At 41.3% G+C, this 22,871-nt stretch overlaps 2 protein-coding genes across 6 annotated transcripts in view; both read right to left on the reverse strand.

The window, feature by feature from the left end:
- Positions 1-1,582: 1,582 nt before the first annotated feature.
- On the reverse strand, positions 1,583-8,018 carry dusp12 (dual specificity phosphatase 12). 4 transcript variants are annotated; one of them, XM_068571717.1, is made up of 9 exons: positions 7,815-8,018; positions 7,281-7,374; positions 6,079-6,361; positions 4,874-4,987; positions 4,243-4,361; positions 3,814-3,901; positions 3,467-3,558; positions 3,260-3,339; positions 1,583-2,962 (listed from the first exon to the last, which is right to left on the reverse strand). In XM_068571717.1, exons 3-9 carry the CDS (start codon positions 6,339-6,341, stop codon positions 2,819-2,821), a joined length of 900 nt encoding a protein of 299 aa, XP_068427818.1. In that variant the 5' UTR covers positions 6,342-6,361; positions 7,281-7,374; positions 7,815-8,018; the 3' UTR covers positions 1,583-2,818. The 4 variants fall into 4 exon arrangements, with proteins under 4 accessions (XP_068427818.1, XP_068427817.1, XP_068427820.1 ...); XM_068571716.1 differs by lacking the exon at positions 7,281-7,374 and having other exon boundaries at positions 7,815-7,897; positions 7,997-8,015; XM_068571719.1 differs by lacking the exon at positions 7,281-7,374 and having other exon boundaries at positions 6,079-6,343.
- Positions 8,019-18,445: 10,427 nt separating this feature from the next.
- Positions 18,446-22,871, reverse strand: part of LOC137803430 (nucleoprotein TPR-like) — a 28,153-nt gene continuing 23,727 nt past the window's right edge. The window contains exons 48-55 of one of the 2 annotated variants that reach the window (XM_068601892.1): positions 22,636-22,707; positions 22,397-22,488; positions 21,241-21,353; positions 20,957-21,055; positions 20,716-20,857; positions 19,906-20,003; positions 19,103-19,213; positions 18,446-18,871 (exon numbers count right to left, since the gene is read on the reverse strand). In XM_068601892.1, coding sequence (XP_068457993.1) covers positions 18,816-18,871; positions 19,103-19,213; positions 19,906-20,003; positions 20,716-20,857; positions 20,957-21,055; positions 21,241-21,353; positions 22,397-22,488; positions 22,636-22,707 — 783 coding nt within the window. In that variant the 3' untranslated portion in view covers positions 18,446-18,815. Of the gene's footprint in view, positions 18,872-19,102; positions 19,214-19,905; positions 20,004-20,715; positions 20,858-20,956; positions 21,068-21,240; positions 21,354-22,396; positions 22,489-22,635; positions 22,708-22,871 lie in introns of both variants that reach the window. The other variant, XM_068601884.1, reaches the window with a different exon arrangement.

The following is a 22,871-nucleotide window of genomic DNA, read 5'->3' on the forward strand; positions in this document are numbered from 1 at the left end:
AACGTTGGGCCTTGTTGGTAGCAGAATTTCAGCATTTGCTCTCAAACTGTCAGAACAAATGCACAAAACTACTGGTTAATTTGGAGTGAACTCAGAACTCTTACATCCCCACATGGCAGAACATTTACACCTTTCCCTGAACAATGCACCATCCATGCAACCCCCAGGTTCCTAAACATTTACACTTGTCCCTGCACAACCATCCTCCAAATCATTCCACAAACATGATCTGGCTTGTGTAACAAGGAGATATTTGGGCAAACAAACAAAGTCCAGATAAAAAAAAAGTTGACTTTATCACATAGAAATAACGTAGCGTTAGGGTTACCCAAACCCATGTATAATTATTCAAATCTGGTCTAAACTTAGAATTATAACAAATAACCCTTTTGTAAAGTGTGACTCATCAAATACATCATATTTCTGTAAGTATTTATCCTGTTTCTGAAGATTTGAGAAGTGGAATGTCTCCATGTAGTGTGCAATGTGCATGCTATTTTAGCTACCATTATGACCCAACGTTGTAAAATTACAACAATGACATAAGGTGAAAAACTAATGTGATGCATTAATTCCACAAAAACTTAGTATTTACATGAACTACATACTCTAACAAACACCAAAAAAAGTATTTCATGGAATTTATTTACTTTAATGTTGATGTATCCAGTTGAATGAAACAAGGAGATGCGCTTCCAGGAAAGTTTGCAGGTGGAGTGAGTTCAAGACCTTCTGGCCAGACCTACATACACATTTACAATTCAATGGTCTGGCAAAACAAGATAATAGGACCCATGGACTATGTAAATGTGGTCTTTCCTCAAAAAACGTTTTTGCAAATGTATTTTTTGAAGAGATACAAGTGACGTAATATTAAAACAACGGGTCTTACAGGGTTAAAGCTGATTTATACTCGGGTTACGCAGAGACGCAAACACGCATGGCCGACCTTGCATGGTCAAATCGGCCATTTTGCGTGGTTGCGTGCGTCACCCCAAATTTCTGACTATCTGTCAAAGCAATGCAAGCCCACAAGGCTGTGATTGGTCCGCTAACCACATCTCTTCTGAGTCTCGCATTTGTGGTTTCATAGCATAATACCTCTGTTTTTAAAAGCCACAGCAGAAACACAAACAATGGATCCCGTTGAACGTTTGGCTGAAGAGTTCTGCAAACATGAGCATTTATATAACCCGTCTGACGGAGTATAAGGACACGCAGATCATCTGACCTTTTTTATTTGGATTTGGGCCACTTTTCAAACGTGTCCGGAACCAGGCGTGTCAGCTCCAGCTCATTGAAGATAGTATCCAATTTGACTCATTACCGGCTATCTGACATTAAAAGATGTGATGGCAACTCTCCTTTCTGATATATATTCTTTCTGATATATTACTGTGAGAAAAAGAAAAAAAGGGTATATATATATATATATACACACTTTTTTTTACCACCGTGAAAAATTGGTTTATATATATATGTTCCGACATATGTGGAATTTACATCAGTATAAAGCAGAACTAGTAGTTATTTCCATAGCAGATAGCGGAAACGTTGACTAGTTCTACAGTGATAAGCCAGACGCAGTTCTTGGAGTCGGTGAAATTCATGAAGCTGTGTGCGGCTACGGACGGTGTTATGAACCCAAACACCTTTTTGTGACTTCCACAACAAGTATAAAGCAGAACTCGTGGTTGTTTCTTCTGTCGTCAATAGCGGAAAAGATCGCTCTTTTTCCAGAGAAAAGCGCTGGAGATAAGCCACGCTTTGTGGCAACACGATTAGTCATGCTGTGTTTGGTGTGAACACACCATTCGGGTCCCTCGACCCTTCTACCGTTCTCCTTGGGTCCAAACTCTTGTGTGTTTTGTTGTGATGTTGCAATTTGTATGCTGTACTTTTTATATAAATAATTGTATTGTAACTGGAAGAATCGATTCGGCTCATTTAGTTGATGGACCTCGCGGCAGGGGAAACTCGCCTTGGAGAAGGCCGTTCTTTCCCTAACGGTGCTCGCAGAGAAGGGAGAATCTGTGGACAGGATCATCGCTCATATATTGATTATTAGAGATTTTCTGTTTTGTATTACATTTTATAACAAAAATTAAGAAAACAAGTAACACGTTCATTCATGAATGTGATAAATGAGAACAAAGGTAAAGGGTGAATATTAACCATATGCTGTTTATAGCGCTTGGAATTGGAATGAAGTTAACATTTGTTGAGAATCTAAAAAATTACACGCACCTAACACCACACAAAGAGGTAACAGGTAGAGCATTGCCCGCCCCTCAAGTGGAGGTCCCTTGTTGGGGTCTCTTAGAACCACCACTTCTGTATTTTTTGCGGCTCATCTATCATTTCTAAAACTTTTGGATCGGACAATAACTGTTCTAAACTTTTAATCAGAGGTACGTAATGAAAGCATTTGGTTTTTGTGGAGAGAACCCCTTTTGTCCCTTTTTTCAAGCAGGCAGTATACCCAACAGAAACCTCCTCTGGCTCCACAAAATTGAAATTTTCCTTAATCACGTTGTCCTGCCTGTATATTGTTGCAACAGAAGAAAATGGATCCTCAATCCGGAAAGTGTTTAGGAGTCGAAGGTATTCAATTATGAACAAAAAACTTAATACATCTTCTGTTATTGTTTCAGCACCAATTTCTGAGAAACTAAAATAGTGCATTTGGCAATAGTCCTTATGACATTTGAAAGGCCACCTGAAATGCTGGAGAAAAAACATCCTGCAGGTAAGCAAGTGTCTGTACCAGCGTGCACCTTCACAATGTCACGCAAAAAGCTCCCACAGTATGAAAATGTTATTTCTGAATGTTGAGCCGACGGATCTCGTCCACTCTGTTGCGGTGCACCTGGAAGGCTGGAGTGACCCAGCGACCACACGAACACCGATCACCACACCAGCTGAATGAGCCCAGCTTAGCGCTACACTTAGGACACAGCATCTAAAAACACACACACACAATTCCTACATGAGAAAACCTGTCCAGTGATATGAAGACTATTATAACTAACATGCATACGTGTTTACTTTGTTCCGTCCAGTAAGTGTTCTCATAATAAAAGGGATAATTTTAGCTCAAAATATCAGCAGGACCCTATTTGTAAAAATCTTTTTTTTTTTACTGAAATTAAAAGCACCATCTGATTATACCAGAAGCATGAAATTTATTAACATCAGTTGAGGTGAAGCTGGGAACGTCTATGGAAGTATTTTATACCAATTAATAACTTTGCGTTACCTGTCCGTCCATCACTCCGAGTAAAGTCTTTTCCATCCACAGCAAAGGTTCGATGAAGTAAGACGTGCACTGGACGTCTCCTAGACGACACGTTTCATGACATTAATTAATATGAAATGCTCATTCAGTTTGTGTGACATTTTGCCTTCATAGCAGGAAAAAACAAAAGGTGTTACTGATAACTTCAACCAAACTTTGTGTTCTTACCAGTGCTGTTACTGGACTTCTTGTAACCAAAGGCTGACGCTCCTTCTCCGACCAGGTGACTGAGAATACTGGAGCCACGGAACAGAGTTTGTCTGCAGAGGAGGAGGATGTTGATGATGATTCAGTTTCAATTACATTTTCTAATTTGCTTTAGCCTAAATGAGGAAATAATGCATGAAAAGATCTTTTACTGAAATAAATGCAGCATTTTTTAATTTAGCAACAGGTGTTGTAGAGACAGCGAAGCTTCCTCATTTAAAGTCTTTGACTACTCCCGTAGAACATGAACTCATGAGCATAGAAACTTTGCTCTACTCAGCCACTGTGTAAACTTGTCCACCTTTCACCTGCACTTCCTGCAGCGATAGGACGCCTCAGAGGAGCTGCAGTGGGCGGGTTTGACAGCAAACAACTCCCTAAGAACGTGCTGCGACTCTGTTCAAAAGAAAAAGCATTAACACACACACACACATATATATATATATATATATATATATATATATATATATATATATATATATATATATATACACACACACACATATAGACATATATATGTGTGTATATATATACACACACATATACATACACACATATACATATATATATATATATATATATATATATATATATATATATATATATATATATATATATACACACACACACACACACACATATATATATATATATTATATAATATATATAAATATAAACCATGCAACCATGTCAGAAAAAAGTTAATTATCTGCCACACTTTGTGTGCATGTGGTTACCAGGGTACTTCTCCGTGATCTTTGTCAGCCTGTACTGTTTGTACAGAGGACTGGAAGTGTCCACTTCACACTGCAGGGCCTCATACAGACACAGCTGCTCTTCAAACCCAGGGTTGACCCTGAAACACACCCATTGCCTATTAATCATTTGATAAGGACATTCTGAGCCGGTACTCTTAAAAAGGGTCAGTACAGCCAATTTACATGGTAATGTACTTGTATAGTGCTTTTCTAGTCTTTCAATCATAATTTAAAGCACTTTAACAATACATGACATCATTCACCCATTCACACCCTGATGGGAGAAGCTACCATGCAAGGTGCCACATCAGTATTATCAACCATTCATACACCGTAGGCGCAGGTATGGGAGCAATTTTAGGGTTAAGTGTCTTGCTCACGGACACATCGACATGGACTAGCAGAGCCGGGGATCGAACCGCCGATCCTCTGATTGAAGGACAACTCTGCTCACCACTGACCCACAGTCGCCCCATAACAAAGGCTGCAGATAAAGTAAAAGAGTAAAAAAAACACTATGCACACAGGTTCAGGCATTTTAGTCAGTCAGTGAATCAAAGAGAAATTCAAAAAGCAGTGCAGGCACAGAAACACACATACACACACTTACTGTACGTCCTGTTTGACAGTCTTCAGTCTGTTGTAAGCCTCAGTGAAGCCCAGCTGGTATCTCTTCATTAGATAAGCAGTAATGATGGTGGCACTGCGACTCCGACCAGCCTGACTGAATACACACAAACAATTACAAATTGTATTGATAATTTATTGATGAAGTCTCACTCTCTCACACACACACACTCACTCACTCACTCACTCACTCACTCACTCTCACACACACACACACACAACTGAAGTCCCCAGGAAAGTAAAAGTATACTACATCAACAATCCTACTTAAATAAAAGTAAAAAGTACTTACTTTCAAATTTACTTTAAGTATTAAAAGTAAAAGTACTTACACAATGGGTTGTCTCTCAATGTCTAGGGCTGTACCATTTTGATAAAGAATGCAGATATAGCTACTGGTAATAATTATGCCTCTACAGAAGTCACTCCTCGTAATAATTATAAGCAAGTTAAAGCAACAACATTTGTTTGTTGTAAAAGTTGGTGTACTTATTGTGCTTACCCTCTGTAATACTTTTCACACTATTTTACAATTCTGCGGATGATAAATTATCTACCAGGGATTATCTGCAAAGATAGCAACTCCTTTTTTTGAGGTAGACAGGAAAGGCATTGAAACCTCCACAAGTCATTCTTAGGGCCTTTGAAATTGAACATGTTTTTTAAAAAGGGCCAAGGGTGGCTCATATGTAGGTTCAAAAGTCGTTTGTTAGTAGGGCTGTCTGTCGAATCTTTAAGCAAAACAGGCAAGGCTACCGCTAGTGCTGCTGCCAAATGCACACTCTGCTGTCATTGGAGCGGATAGAGCCACCTGATTGGTTTAAACTTCCAAAACAGCAACGCAATCCATATTCTTGTGAAACTGTGTTTATAAAATGTAACGAATAAAGACCCATATTGAACGACAGATATTGTAGAAATGTCGTGGAGTAAAAGTATAGATAACAGCGGCAAAATGTAAAGGAGTAAAAGTAAAAAGTGTGCATTATTAGTTTTACCCAAGTAAAGTACAAATACATAAAAAAGTTACTTAAGCACAGTAAAAAAGTAAAAATACTTTTTTACATTCCACCACTGCAAGCAAGCACGCACACACACACACACACACACACACACACACACACACACACACACACACACACACACACACACACACACACACACACACACACACACACACACACTCACCAGTGAACAAGTGCAGCTCCGCCTTCATTTACAGCCTCCTGAATGAAAAGGAAGCAGTTGTCCAAGTGACTCAGGAGGTCAGAGGTCACCTCATCCAGGACATTGACCCACTTCCTGCGGAAGCCCACATCAGCAGGAACCAGAGGGCTGGGGTCCACAGAGTCCACGGACAGGATGTGGGAGACAGTTGCGGCGGTCAATGCCTGGCTGTCATTGAGGTCGGCCACAGTGCCGATGTACAGACCCAGGTCCACTAGGAGCATGACTGCAGAGATGGACAGAGCTGAAGAAACGGCATCAGGAATTATATTGAAAATTTGCTTTCATTTTTTGGTTCTGTGATTTGACTTACATTTGTTACACACTTATATATACACACACATACCCCATACATATGCACACACACAAACACACAAACACACACACACACACACACACACACACACGTGCCAGTTTAAAAGTTCATTAACACCAAACCAACACACACTGTACATTTGAAAGTGCAAACTTTTCTTCAGTTAACACTTTACATTGAATGAAAATGTGTACAAACAAGAATAGTCAATCTTCTTAAATAAAAGAAAGATTTAGAGGATGAAAAGTCACAACAGCTTATACACAAATTCATGGTAAGTGCAAAATCCTCTTTGACCAAATTATCAAAATAAAACAAAGACATAATTTTTGAGAGAGCCATAATGATATTCTGTATGTATCAAGCATTTCCACCAGTTTTGGGAGGCTCTATGGAGGCACACGTCTGCATTTCTTTGGTGCAAAATTACTAATTAAATCATCATATGAGCTTCTGAGCCACTTCACCATTGATGCTGATGACAGTAAGACCATGTAGACGTTCCTGCCCCGATGTTGAACGCAGGTATGTTTTAATGAGCTTTAGTTCTGAACAACAACACTCAGCAGAGGCGACTGTAACAGGGAGAGTCAAGGCGCCAGGCTCCAGGGCGCAGAATACGCTTAACTGTTATATGTTTCTCTTTTCACTGATAGAAATTTTAAAAAAAAAGGTTGTGATTGGAATACGTGACGGGGGATATTTGTCGCTCTTGCCTGTCTTCAAAACTTGAGAGCCCTGCTATCATTATCAATAACGTCAGCTAGTTCGAGGTGTATGCATAAGCATTACATTAGCAGCGCACATTTCCCGTACTTAACAATAATTAACTTAAGCATGGACTGACCTGAAGAGATGCACGGGCATCATCTCGCAGTTTCTTTTTCCTTTTTTCTGACCCCGACTCCCGTTGTCGCCACTGAGAAGGGCACCACTGCGAGCTTGGGAAGTTGAATGTGTATTTGTTTTGGGAGGGGGGTGGGGGGTAATATTTCTATTAAAAATAGATATACATCGGCATTATAATTGTTATAACTTTGAGGATGTTTTGGTGCATATTTTTTGGTGCCCCCCAAAAATCGATGCATGGACGTATGCATGGATGCATACATTTTAAATTTGACATGTCATGTTTTCACATATAATTATGATTGTATTCTGGGATAGGTCAATGGATTAGTCTGCTTGATGTCCTCTCCTCTCACATTTGCTGAGTATTTTGTATGAATGTCGTTTGAAGTGGTGTGTGTTGTTTTCAGCTAGCAGACTGATGAAGTAGCAGACGGTCCTATAAAACTAAGACCAAGACAAAAAGGTGTCTGCGTCAACCTCAACCTGACTTCAGTATGACGACAGCCTGAGGGGACGCTAGTTAGCTCACCTCGTTAGCCTGCCGCTTGTTAGCTCTCCCGGAGCAACTCTGCAGTTCCGGTTGCTCGCCGCGTTCAACGCGTAATGGTCGAACTAAAAAACAACAACACAGAAAACGAGCTCGAAACAAACGGAAACGCGTGTGGTCAGCGACAGTTCAGAAAGTTCACTTATGAAGCATATTTTGCTCACGCTGTGTTGTTTAGTTCGTCTTTGACACTGTCCGGGAGGAAACAAACAGGCCGAGTCTTTAGTTCCGCAGTTACATCGTATTCGGAAAACCTATCAGCTTTTTCATCGAGCATGGTGTCTAAAAATAAACAAGATTGCGTCACAAATGTCCCCCGATCGCCATATAGTATAGGTAGGTGGGTAGGTTGGTGGGTGGATGGAAGGATAGATGGATGGATACTTTATTAATCCTTAAGAGTAACTTTGTTGTGGTAGTAGTGCCTTACACTACAGACACATACAAAATACAAATGGTATATATATATATATATATATATATATATATATATATATATATATATATATATATATATATATATATATATATATATATACATATATATATACACATATATATATATACACATATATATATATATATATATATATATATATATATATATATATATATACATACATGTATTTATATATATATACATGTATATATATACTAGTTAAGTTTCCCCTTTTAACCAGAATCAGAAGCCACAAAAAAACAACACAGTTTGGAAGAAAAAAGAATAAGTGCAGGTCAGCTTCAAGACTGCCAGAAATACTTAAATCAAACAATTAATAAGTTTGTGAAAAATCACATTAATACCTTGTTTATATTTTTTTCTTCCAATTTGGAAAAGGTCCGTGTGACCACAAATTGGAAATAAACAAAAAGAGAACATTCTTTACCAACTCGGAAGATACAGTTAACCATGAAATTGGCTTCAGCTATAAAGCTAAACTAAGGACAAGCATGGTGACAGGAAGACATCAGGAGGATGAGGTAGTGCAGGCAGACACTGGTCAGCAACCCGCAGTCCCATCGGGGATTCATTCCTGGTGTCAACACAAGAGAGGAGGAACACTGAAGCCACACAAAGTAAATGCAGATCCACAAAACATCCTGACAGCTGCAATCCAAAACAGACACGTTTTTAGAGTAGTCTGACTTTATGTGGCCTATTAAACCCTTCTGAGGCAAATTTGTAACTTGGGATTTGGGTCTTTATAAAATAAACTAAATTTAATTTGATGAATGTATATAGCACCCCAGTACAGAGTGCTTCACAGTAATGATTGAGGCTACATTTACACATAGCCAGGTATTTACGGAAACAAATATTTCTGCCACTCTGTTTTCAAAAATAACGTCGTACACACATGAACGTTTTCCAAAAAGTTTCTGTTTACATGAACCCGCATACGCTACCGAGCACCGTGATCAGTAAGCAAACAGAGGACGCCAATATATAACGTGATGCATTTTTTGTCGTGTACGGTGACGTTTGAGGACCTAAAACTCTGTTTCACCGAGTCCACACGCAAACAGAGTTTTCATAAATCTCCGCTTTGGCCGGAGTTTTTAGAAATGATCATTTTCCGTGATGAAATCTCTGTTTTCATGTAAATGAAAGCCCAAACTGCATGCATGTATATGCGTTTTCCCCTCTTGTAAATGGGGCCACAGAAGGTGAGCCATATGGCTTGTGATATAAGATCCCAGCAAGGTGCTCAGGGATCGTCCACGTGCTCACGGCCTCTCACAAAGCCTTCCGTCAACGAGGAGAGAAGCTGGTTAGCAGCACAGCTGCGTATCGTCTGCAATGCAGTGACATATCGTGCTGATTGATAATGTGACGCAAAAAGAGTATTAAGAGACAACAAATTGGTCCTAGAATGGGGCCCTGAGGCACACAATGACAATACTTCAGACACAACTACATTTTTTCTGTTTTGAAATATATAAGAAGAACCAATGAGCTACACGGTCATGTTCTCAACCTTTCAATAAGAGTGCTACGATCCACGAGCTTAGGTCGAAGAATTAAAAGACTAAATTTACATTCATAGAGTCAGGTGGAATGAATCTCTATTCTTCTTTCAGTTATGTTTGGTTTACCAGGCGCCTTTTAAATACATGTTTCGTAATGTCTGTCTGGCCTCTTGTTTCTAAAGATCAACTGAGTGTGTGTGTGGTGTTCTGAACCGCCCACCAGCGTGCGTCCCACAGTCTGTACATGGTCACAATGTGAGGCGCTAATAAAGTTTTATGAGCTGCTTTAATCTGACCGGGCTCATTAGAGGAGTCAGACCAACAGGTGAATGGGAACAACACATGGGTGTGTTGGTGTGTTGGTGTGACTCCTTCCATTGGATCATCTCTCTAGCAGATGGCCTGTACGTGCCAACAAGCTGATGGGCAACAGATGTCCAGCAGCCTTTTCATACTTTTCAAATCCTTTATGTCTTCCTCCTGTCTTTATGAAAGACTATATGTGGAGAATAAGTATGTGATTAGACAATTTCCATCCATCCGACATTGCTTTTACCAGTCTGGGATTATAACAACTTTCTATTTGTGATGACAGAAGTTTCGTAGAAAAATCAAACTAAACTCTAACTGCAAACATGTCAGGAGGAAGACAGTAAAGATGAGGGTCTGCCCCATAAGTTAAAACAAGTTCAGACCGCAAACTGCAATATAAAAGTGGGAAAAAGAGAGATCTGGTTATTCAACATATTTTAGTATCTGTTTTGTTGTTAATTTTAAAAAAATGCTGCAACGTTGTTCATATCTGTTTTCATGATTTTAGGGAAAGGAGAAAGTTGCACGATATCAAGTTATGGAAATCAATAATCTGAGGAAAAGAAAATATAGAATTTCAGGTCAGATGAATGTGCTTTGACATCGTCAAAGTTATTAAACAATGTTATCAAAGTTGGCTTGACAACTCATAACTCATAACTCTGCCAACGTCTGCTAATATTTCCGTCCTTATCTTTGCTAGATGTGTTTTGGTGTTTTAAAGGGTTAGTTCAGGTTGACCAAAGTTACAAAATTACACAAACCAACTGATTAAGGCTGCGGTAGACCAGCAACCCATTGAAATGACTGTTTTAATTTCTGTGGCTTTGAAGACAGCTGAGCTTAGTAAGGTCTGTCTGACAGCAGGGTAAGAAGTTATAGATCCAGGAAAGATTTTATATAAACTGAGTTAGTAGCTCATACAAGCACTCTTCTAAACATCCAAACTATCCCTTTAATGTAAGGGAACAATCAGACCAATAGTAAGCAGTCTATCCACATGAGTCTCCGGTAAAGGCCTTACTGGATTGGCCCCTCTCATGTATTTCCTCTCCTTCCCCTCATCCTCTCCGTGTGAAAGCTACCCACATGTAGACTCTGTTTACGACCTGCGGATTGAGCTGAACTGTTGAAACCCCGCCGAATAATTGTCAGAAAACCACATGACATCAGCTTTGGCCGGCTCAAGCAGCTCATTCCTCGAGTTGGCTGGCAGAGAAAAACAGGTGGGAGTAATATCACATGTGGATGAAGCCACAGACCTAACACAAAAAACACTGAAATATTGTATTTTAATACTGAAACGTTCCTGATAGATTTAATGGCAACTAAAAAAAATGAGAGCCCAAGATACAGTTTGATAATTAAATAGCGTGGAATATAAAAAACTATAAAAGAAAAGTTGAAGACACAGTAAACAAAAAGGTCATTTATAATTAGTGACTTTCCACCACTCACTGTGTGTAGGAGTTTCTTTATTGCCTCTGTAGGAAGTTTAAATACCACTTGGCAGCTTTTTAATAAGTCTGCGGGTGTGTGTCTTTGTGTGTGTGTGATCAAAAGTGTCCTCTCTCCGCGCCTCCGTCTCATATATAAGACCCACGGACTTGACAACTTGGAGAAAGACCAGGAGAGGTGACACAGTGAGAAGGTAGCGACTGATCCTCTCGTTCTGTCCCCGTAGTGCAGCCTGTCTCTCTTCAAGCATCGCAAACAGTCGTTCATCTCCAGATTCTGTAGTGTGAAGATGATGATGATGGCGAGGATGATGAAAACGTCACCGCTGCTTCTGCTGCTCGGCCTGGCTGTGACCTACGCTGTGACCTCTGCTGTGACCTCTGCTGCTGCTGGACCAGGTAGGACACAGTGATGAAACACTGCATGGCACGCTTTGAGATAAAAACTATATATATATATATAGAGAGAGAGAGAGAGAGAGAGAGAGAGAGAGAGAGAGAGAGAGAGAGAGAGAGAGAGAATCTTAGCATCCATTTAAAATCAAAAAATTAAAAACAGATTTAATAAATATTCAATAAAATCAAGTGTAGGTTCATGAAGATAATTGTATATATTATATATTAAACAGATACTGATGGCACAGCATTGTGTATTACATCTTTAGTTTTTTTAACCAAAAGTTATTTTTCACTTGTTCTTTCTTGTACATCACTGAAAAGGGTTGAGAAGCCCTGCCTTAGAATGTCTGCTAAAGAAGTTGTGACATCATACAATGTGATTGATTCGTGTCATGTGTTAGGTTGCACTTATAATAAGTTGCAATCAAATTCTGACCCGAAATGACTTGAAATGTCTCATAATGTAAATGTGATACTACATGTAAAATAAAGTTATGTATATACGCCTGCTAATAATGCATCTAAGTCATGGGAGCGCCTCATGTTTACAACATCCATAAGATGTCCCGCAGCCCACTGGATGATACCTCAAGTTGTGAGGTCATTTAGTCGGTGCCGTGTCCCCTCAGGCAGCTGCGTGGGCCGCTGTGGTGAGGTGTTCTCCAGAGGCCAGCAGTGTACCTGTGACTTCAACTGCCTGCAACACAACGAGTGCTGCCTGGACTTCCAGACCACCTGCACCGCTGGTACGACACCCAGCAGCTCAATGCACGTAGATATGAGGGCTCTGAGAGGAACTAACGAAGATATGTATAGGCTGTGTGCAGAGCAATGACAAGGTGTGGGACATGCAGGGAAAGAGATGTCAGACCTTTAATTCACGGTTATCAAATGTCGTAGCGTTAACCTTTATGTTTTCAACTTCAAGCTGCATGAATGCTTCTTTTTTATATCAACGTGTCAAATGGTGCAAATATGAAACACTGAGCATCAAACTTTGCAGCTCTGTGGGACATTCAAGCTTCTTTTACCTCATTTGGATTTTATTCCGTGTTCAACTCGTTTTGTAATTTGTTTTTTCAATTAACCTTACGCTTGTGTTTTTGTGATGAATACACATTATATTGTGGGATATACTTTTTAGCTAATTGCTTTGATTTCAATATACCTTTTCACTTTCTGTGGCTAATTGCTTTGTTTCCTTTAGCCTCTTCAGCTCGGTTTGGTTTCTCTGAAACTTATTCAATTCTTTAGCTTGTTTAGAATTCTGTGGAGTTTTTCTGTCTCTTTATCTCATCATTTAGTTTTCTATTAACCTTGCACCCACTTAGCTTCTACATGTTTCTGTCGTACTGCTCTCTCCCGTTTCCAGCATCTTTTTTAGACAATCTGTTCTCTATACCGGCTTAGCGCCAAATGGCATTCAGACAAAGTTAGTGACCAGATTGTGGCTACAAATGAATGCCAGAGTTGCTGCGTGTCTGCTGGACGTGTAGACGGGCAACTGTTCACTCAATCGTTAGCTATCCATGTGCTGGAACATGTGCACTGCTCTGTTGCTGATGTTCTGATGCTCTGTTCTCAGCTCAGTCCTGTCAGGGCCGCTGTGGTGAGATGTTCAGGCGCGGTCGGCTGTGCGAGTGCGATCCGCAGTGCATCCAGTTCAACACCTGTTGTCATGACTACCAGCAGCACTGCGGTAATGACCAACAACCACAGCCAAACACAAGTATCACGCAATTTAAAGACATGAGGAGCTTGAAGAAGCTCGGGTTGGATTGGACCAAATATCCTGTCTCAGTGCTTTCTTCCACCTTGTGTCTCTCACCACAGATGCCAGAGTGTCAGTTTCCCACAGCAGGCTCTTCCATCCTGTGAGGCCGGCAGCTTCAGGTCAGCCATCAAGAACAACTTCCTAATCAGCAGGAGAAGAGCTCCTTCACCTCAATCTGTTAGCGATCATGGAATAAAGTAACCGAACAAATCCTGAGGGCCGTGAGCCGTGAGATGAAGACGGAAAATGTATCCGAATTATATGTATTAAATGAGTTCTCAAAGGGGTCATCAGTGGCACCAAAAAAAACAAACCCATGAATGCAGAGACGACACAAAGGGCTTGGACAGGCAGCGCCTCTGAATACTGTACATATATTATTTCAGGACATCTGGGATCAGGGAGCAGCAGGGGAATGTCCAACAGTGCGAGCGAGGAATGGTTCACAGGTAGATGTTTCTGATGCGGAACGGTTTCATTCATTCAGACAAACAAAATAGTGGAAACAGCTGCCCACTCTGCCTCCCAGTTGCTCTCATAAACTATCAGTTTAAACAGCACATTGGTTGCTGGAGACACACAAGTGGTATCGATCTGCTCATTAAACTCACGGCACTAAAAATCAAATTCCCCAAAATATTGAACTATCTCTGTAATTATTTAGAGGATTATCAAATTAAAGGTTTATATTGTGCTCATATGGTGGATATTCCTCTGAAAAGCTACGTTAAAGTAAATTACCACAAACTAGTTCCATCATTCGCCAACAGTTTCATTCAATCATGATGTTAAAGCCATAGTTAATTAATAATAGTTTCATCTAAATACTACATTTTGTTTTTATTACTGACCTTTCCAGGTTTATATTTGCACTGCATCCCTAAAGCACTGCAACCACAACAACATCTTTATTTTTAGAGAACAAGTAACTTTGATTACAACCGTCACCTAAGGGTTAAACTGAGAACACAACACAGAGTTCATTCTTCATGTGTTGTATCAAACCTACAAAACTGTGATTGTTAAACTCAGGTTCTGACCTTTAACCTAATGCACCGACCAATCCACTACGACGTGGTCTGAAAATGAGAACTTTCATCCTTTCCTCCTCTCCCCTACAGGTGTGAGGAACTTCCCAGCCGGTCTACTGCCAATGTCCATCTCCGTCTCTCAAGGCAGAGTTCCAGTCGCACCAGGACGGGGCTTCTCTCTGCTCAGCCACAGCGCTGCGTCTCTGGGCAGCGGCGCTCCCGTCAGTCCCTCTGGTCATGGAGCAGTTGACGGTAATGTGAACATGCCGTCACCAAGATTAATTATACAGACGCTATTTTAAATTTCATTGTGAATAACATTTTTAAAGAACAGAATGAGAGGAATTTTGAATAATACAATGTTTTGTTGAATGGCAATTTGTTTGGAAAGTTTAGTTTGTCTTTGTTGAGAAACAACTTGTATCTTTGATAACTTAAACAAAAGTAGTACTTTGGTTCCTCCACACAATGTAATGTGTGTGTGTGTGTGTGTGTGTGTGTGTGTGTGTGCGCGTGTGTGTGTGTGTAATGGGGTTTTCTTCCAGCAACAATCACCAAGCCCAGACCCAGCACCCTGCAGGACATCGCCCAGGCCATGGGTCTGGTGGAAGAAGGTCCTCAGGGACCAGGGGCAGGTTGGACAACTGGTACGTGTGTGTGCGCGTGCATGCATGTGTCAAACTTCAGTCTCTTATGTCTTTACATATACATATTACATATACAATTATCACAAATGTAATTTTACATATCATCACCTTCCTAAAATAATGGCTAAAGTCAATTTTTTTCAGGTTTTACAGAAAAAACAAAAAACTTGACTGAATGTAAGAGGGGTGCACGAGCTGCCTCTAGACCTTCCACACTGGCATCCCTGGATACCGGTCAAATTATGTTATGATTACTAATATATTATGTTAGAGTGAGAGTTTCAAAGACAAAAATGCTAACTAAATTACTAGCTTCAAAAGGTCATCTTGAAAAGCTTGTAAAATGGCCAAAGTCACATTGTCTTTTGACTTAGTCAAAATAAAAAGGCCTAAGTCACACTCTTGACATAGGCCATTATACTACAAGGGTAGAATCACATGATCTGTTCAACTGTGGATGCAGGACATTTTATAAGAGGTGGCCGGTATCATGAGGAAATGATAGCGGCAAGAAAATCATTTTTGTCGAAAAATGGCGTAGGCCATTATTTTAGGAAAGTGACGATATCTAAGTTCCTTGTAATGACCTCCAATGACACGTGTGTGTGTGTGTGTGTGTGTGTGTGTGTGTGTGTGTGTGTGTGTGTGTGTGTGTGTGCATGTGCAGGACACTTTGCTGATGCCAACCTGTGCAGTGATTCCCCCATCAACGGACTGACTGCTCTCAGCAATGGGACCATTTTGATATTTAAAGGTCAGTATCAGTGTGTGACACGTCCAGAGGCCCTTGGGGATAAATGTCTCACAGTGTTTTGTTTCTTTATGTGTTAAAGTGTGTGTACTAACTGGAGGATAGACAGTCACTTGAAGAGAGCTACACAGTTACATGTGTGTTTCAGGGGATCTGTTCTGGTCGGTGGACGCCGTCAGTCGCTCAGTAAGTCGTCCTCAGAGCATCACAGACACCCTGGGCATCCCGTCTCCCATCGACACCGTGTTCACACGCTGCAACTGCCACGGACACACCTACATCATCAAGGTACGGCGCTACTGGTCTACTGGCATTACAAATAATATTACTGCAGCAACTTCTGTGCTGCCGTATTGATCGTAGATTAGAAGTACCACAACTTTGACATTTTGTTGAAGTAACATGTTACTTGCTGCTTACTGAATTGTCCCCTCGCCCCTCCTCTCCTCTCTCCTTACCCCTCCTCCAGGGAGACCTGTACTGGCGTCTAGACAGGAACATGGTGATGGAGCCGGGCTACCCCAAACCTTTGGTCTCTGAGTTCCCAGGTCTGACAGGAAGCATCAGCGCTGCACTGGCAGCACCAGCAGCCGGCAGCAGAGCAGAGACGGTGTACTTCTTTAGCAGTGGTGAGGGAAACAGGCGCAACTAAAACTGATAACCAGAGGGACTGATCTGGAGCTAACTTGTCGAAGCACACCTCACCGGGTATCATACATGACAGGGATAAATGAAGTGCCAGTTCCACGCATTACCAGCCTCCATTTAACTGCCCTTAATTTCATAATTGCCGCCTGGCAAAAAAAAAAACAGCGTGGCTGCGTGAGAAAAAATAATTAAGGTCAACTCACAAGCCTTTTGGGGCATTCAACCAGCGCTGACGGTCCCCATCAGGAAATTAAACTTAGGTGACTTATGTCCAGGTCACAGTTGGTCGGTTGTCCTCGACACTTGAACCGGTTACGTTCTCTGATGAGGAATGACCCCAAAAAAAACTACCAAATGGACCTTTGAGTTGAGATTACTCACACGCACTGTTCCCAAGGTAATGAAAGACTTGATAGGCGGGTATAAGGTGTCAATCCATTAAGCTCTCTCTTCCTATGTTTGTCCTCCAGGTGACATCATGCAGAGCTTCACCTTCCCACCAGGCAGCACTCCCCCCTGCAACAAGACACCAAGGAGCTCCTCAAGGACGCGCGTTGCTCGCCAGGCCGGTCAGTAGTCTCACAATGTTGGACAATCCCTTTAAAAAAAGATCATTGCCTCTAAAAAAAAAATTGTAATATTTAAATTATTCTAAAAAGCAAGAACATTCACTACAAAGAGGCACCGACCAGCCACTTACCAATCAAGTACCGCTACTTCTTTAATGCTGCCATTTCCATTTCCCACATTCATAAGTTCTTCTCGGTGGAGAGATCAACGTCAAAGTGTCTATGATGGGATTCCCCACCCCGGTCACCGCTGCCCTGTCCATGCCCAGTCCTCAGAGGAGAGACCCATACGAGCTCTACGTCTTCTCTGGACGTAAGAACCGCCCGTGTGCTTTCTCCTCAGAGAGCAGTAGTGTTGGAGGCTGTTGGTAGACTGACCCAAATATACACCGTGCTTCTCTTTCAATGTGTAATGAGTTTGGATGTCTTCCGTCTTTCCCACAGCGCTCTTCTTCAGCGTCCAGATTTCTGGTGACCTGCCGGTGCTGGCCAAACCGGACCCGTCTGCAGCCCTTGCCATCCTCAGCCCTGTTGCCGTGGCAACCAATGTGGCCGCGCAAAACGGCAATGCTCACCTGCCAGCCAACTCCATTGGCGCTTGGCTGCGCTGTGCCTAAGAACATCTTGAGTATTACTGAGTAAATATGTCTACTGAGCAAGAAGCAACAATCTACTATTTTTCTATTGTATTCATACCTCTGGTTATAAATTTGTCAACAAAATACCATCACAACTTTTAGAGTTGCAGGTGAGAATGTCTGCTAGAGAAACGTTTTACTTCCCAGTGTTGTTGTGGGTAAAATGTATTCACTTTGAAGAGTTTCTAAAATAATACAAAAACCTAAATAAGACAATCATGCTCATTGAAAGGCCTTTGCTGTTTAGGTTTAATTAATTTATCCCGAAAAGCCTCATTGAGACTTAAAATCTCCTTTTCAAGAGTGTCCTGGCCAAGACAGCAGTAACACATAGCTTTAGACCTACAGATAGAACAGTGACAGAACATTTTTAGACTATGAGAGTTTGTCTTTATCGACCAACTCAATTAATCAAAGCACGCACATCGCTGCTCCTCATCATACAGCTTTATTATTAAAACAAGTGTATTAACAGCTCAAAGGTTAAGCAATATGAAGATACTAACAAAATTACAACGCCCTCACAGATAAATGTGAAACAAAAAAAATAACCAAACAACTAAAAACTCACATTGTGTCCATAGAACTTGTCAGAAAGAGGATCACACACATTTAAAGCTGTCACATATCTTGTGTAAGAGTGGGGTTATTGATTTTTAATTGAGCACAAGATTTTATTCTGAATATCTTGAAAATTTAACGACGAGAAAAACAATAACGTGGGGAATTGAGCGTCACTTTTCATTTTCCTGATTGGCTGAGATGGCCGGGTTGCCACTGGTGACATCAGGCGAAGCCGCCTCTGCCCATGGCTCCTCCCCTTCCTCCTCGAAAGAAAGTGCCTGAACGCACAAAGTGAGGACAAAGCAGGTTAGCACGAATGAGACTATTCATTCCATCCCACATCGTCCCCGATGACATTATCCCCATCACTCCTACCCCTATGTTCTTGCTGCTCTCTGCCTATTGCACTTCAATAAACAGCTTCATCATTACCTTTTGAGTGAGTTTATTCTGTCATCTTAACTACAGCTCTGAAAGTGCGGTCCTCCGAAGCGGTTGTAGTTTCTCACCTCTGCGGGTGAGCAGCGTCCTGGGCTCGCCCCTCGCCCCCCTGCTTCCTCTGGTCGGCAGAATGCTCATCAGACTGGGCCCGCTACGCCGCTGAGTGGCGCTGCTGGTGTCTACGAATGAAGAATATAAAACTTTCAGTGACAGAACACAAGCTCATTGCACCAGGACATGCTATACGTAAGAACACAGCATACGAAAAAAAGATGCGGATAAACATGAATGTGAGGAATTCAGCAGGTTAGTTGGATCGTATCAGAAAGGTGCTGCTTCTGACATCACCAAAGGGAAAGATATAAGAAAATGACTTGACTTTTCTCTTGATTTATTCCCTCAGTAAACATTGTAAACATGAGTTTATGGCTTTATGGCGCTAACAGGGCGTCCTGTCAATAGGAATAGAAGCTCAGCTAAAAGGTAATGAACAATACAATAGCACGTTTATCGTTGGCCAAAATTAGGATCATAAGTAACGCCACAGTTGATGTGAATTACAGATGCATCCTGCTTGCTTAGCCAGCTAGCAAGTGCGCGGTTGCGTGTTCCATGCCTACGGTAGCCGACCCTGTTCTATAAAATGAACCTACAAAAAGGCATTCCTGCGAACAAATTGCTGTAGTCGCAATGTTTTTACTTAAGGATGGAATATTGAATTTTATGTAGTTATCCTGAATCCGGTGTCATGCTGTAGTTAGAATTCATTTTTGTGTTGAGAACCTAGTGCAATACACACACTATTTGCTTTAGCCCTATTTTATCAGTTGTTATAGGGTTTAGATTATAGTCAGTACACAGAAATACTGACCAGGGTCCTGGCTGGTAGAGGCCAGTGATGCATCATCACTCTGCTGTCCCGTCGACTCCAAGTCTGTTTGGCTCTCCAAAGAGGATTCATTACCAGGACTGGAAAACACAAACGCAGAACTCAAACACAAATACTCAATGGTAAAAACAAAAGAAGAAAGCCTGGTGATCTGTGAATTTAAATAGTTGTCTCTCGTGTGTATTTGAGAGCAGTTTTACTAGAATAATACATTTCCATCTGTGAAACTGGTAACAAAAAGTTTTCTTTTGCTTGTTGTTGTTATTCTCATTTAGACCACAAGGGGCTGAAGTGCACATCTTCTAAATAAGAACAAAAAGCATTTGACAGATGATTGCCAAGTCACATGATGCATGGAGGATGTGTTTATAGTGCATGCAGTGATTCAAACTGAAATGCTTTTACTTTGTAGAACATGTAGTAGTGGTGCACTTCAGCCTCTTGGGGCTGAACGGATTGTTCCAAAAAATGTTTTTTTTTTAACCCCAATTGGAAAAACATTTAAGGAACAAAGCAAACACAAGAAATAAAATAATTCAGACCAGAAAATAGATCACCAAAATGTGTTTCCCCTCAGGGCTTCTGTAGCTTACAGCCGAATGGAACAACATCTTTATACCACAATTGCATGTAAAACAGAAACAAGGGCTGCGTTAGTCCTTTCCCTCAGACCTCTTGGTCACATGTCCCTGCTCCTCTCTTATTGCTGCATCAGCCGCCTGAAATATATTCACAGTGTCCCTTTGGTGTCTTTAAAAGACACCTCAGGTCTGACTGTTAAGAACTGCTCACCCATCTCCCTCCTGCTCCATGAAGACTTCATCTCCGTCATCAGCACCAGAAGCCAACCCGGTGGAGGTGGTTACCATGGGAACCGACTGGGACGCCATATTGTCGGCACCGTCTGAGGGCAGGGACTCCGAGAAGACCGTCACTGACAAAGACGGAGAGGTGTGATGTAGCGCTTAAAGTTTAAAGGCCAAACGTGTTGAACTGTCATATGGTTCACATCGAGTGTGTGTATGTCTCTCACCTGGTGCAGCCACCTGTAAGGGTGTGGTGGGGACACTCCTTCCTCCTCCGTCTTCATCGTGAGCAGCCAGGAACAGAGGGGACTCGTACATCCCCAGACCTTCACACACAGCAGTAGTAAGACAGACAAGATGAAATGTTAAAAAATGACTGACTGAGATTAGTTCAGGTGTTGCTATTAAGTGTGTGTGTGTGTGTGTGTGTGTGTGTGTGTGTGTGTGTGTGTGTGTATGTATGTATGTATGTATGTGTGTATGTGTGTATATGTATGTGTGTGTGTAGTACCTCCTTGAGAGGCCAGCTGTCCGAGGTCAGAGTGTGAGGCTGACGTCTGAGGCATCAGGTCTTCTGGAGGGCCAAACCTGAACCTGGTGGACAGACCTGCCACCTGAGGAGAACTGAGGAGGTGAAAGACAGACGTGTTAGACTTTTGACCAACGCTTTCGTCTAAGATAATCCAAACAATCTTCATAACAGAGTTTAAGTTTGTTCATATAGAGTTACAGTTGCTTCTCTAATGAGGGAAACCGTCGGTTCTGAACAGTATCTTTCACCTGCATTCTCTCTTCTGACCACCAGGGGGTGACTCCTCTGGTTGTATAGAAGTCTATATAAACAACTATACTTCTCTCTTCATGTATTCTCACAGTAAACATTGTAAACATGAGTTTATGTCTTAATCTCTAGCTCTAAGTATTCTTCAACACAGCGTGATGTTTATTTTGTAAACGATGGTCATTTAGAGTCAAACGGACTATAGTAGGGGATGCTTTAGGGCGGGGCTACAAGTTGATTGACAAGTTGCTATCGCGTTTGTTTTTCACTTCACGGAAGTTAGTTGTAGCAGTAAAAATGTCTTATTCAGCATTCAGGTGTGCTTAGCTTCACCTTCTAGCTTTATAACATCAGACCACAAACCAATGCGTGATGTCCCAGTGACTACGTCCACTTCTTATATTCAGTCTGTGGGCAAGCATCCTCCTTTCCACCCTAGTTAGTCTGATGAACATTATTTATTCATTTTGCAACATGGTGAAATACAAAAATTGGGGGAAATATTCTAACACAGCATAAGGTGCACTCTCTAGTTTAACCTTTCAGAAGGACAAAGCGAGAAGCTTATTCTTGCTTTGTCCTATGTTTTTAGTTTTCATCACATGGGGAATTTCCTGAGCATTTTTTTTACTGTTTGTGTTTTCTTGCAGTGGAAAACACTTTTTAACTTCTGCTTGATGTCTTTCTTTCTGCACTTACACCATTAAACTCCCCCACCATGATATTCTAAAGAATACACAGAAATGTTTATTTCATGATATTCTAAAGAATACACAGAGAAACAAACTCCTGTTTATTAAATGATATTCAAGTATTTAATGATCACTAAATGTTCCAGGTGTGTATTATTTATTTACACCATAGTCTTTGTCTGTGTAGATCTTACTGTATAGCCTCAGCAAAACCATCGGTGCGGTGTGGGACCACCAGAGTGGGAGTACTGGGAACCATTCTGTCGTCGTCATCAAAGAAATGTTGCTGCAATACACACACAACACAAACTTACTGCAGATGTACTGCACTGAACACACGGCAATATTCTATTTAGATAAGTAATACATAGAGGAAACCTAACAGTGCATGTACTCCTACTCAACACACTGGTAAGCACACTCCGTGTCTTACCATGCTGCCGATTCCAGGGGTCAGCTGAGGGCCGCGTCCGACTGACGGCCTGCGCAGCTGAGAGGACTGTCTCTGATAAACAAACACAGGTCATCAGTGTCAGAGAGCCCTTTGCGTTATTCAAGAAACAGCTTCCAGGATATTTGTAAGGCACTGATCCAGAAGCAAAGCACGTTGTATCGTTCAGGGGCTTCAATTCTTGGGACCTTTGCTGGATGGCATGTCGGTTGGATAAT

Source organism: Clinocottus analis, unplaced genomic scaffold (genome assembly GCF_023055335.1).
Source record: "Clinocottus analis isolate CAN_PGR_092001 unplaced genomic scaffold, fCliAna1.0.p SCAF_11, whole genome shotgun sequence".
Lineage (NCBI taxonomy): Eukaryota > Metazoa > Chordata > Actinopteri > Perciformes > Cottidae > Clinocottus > Clinocottus analis.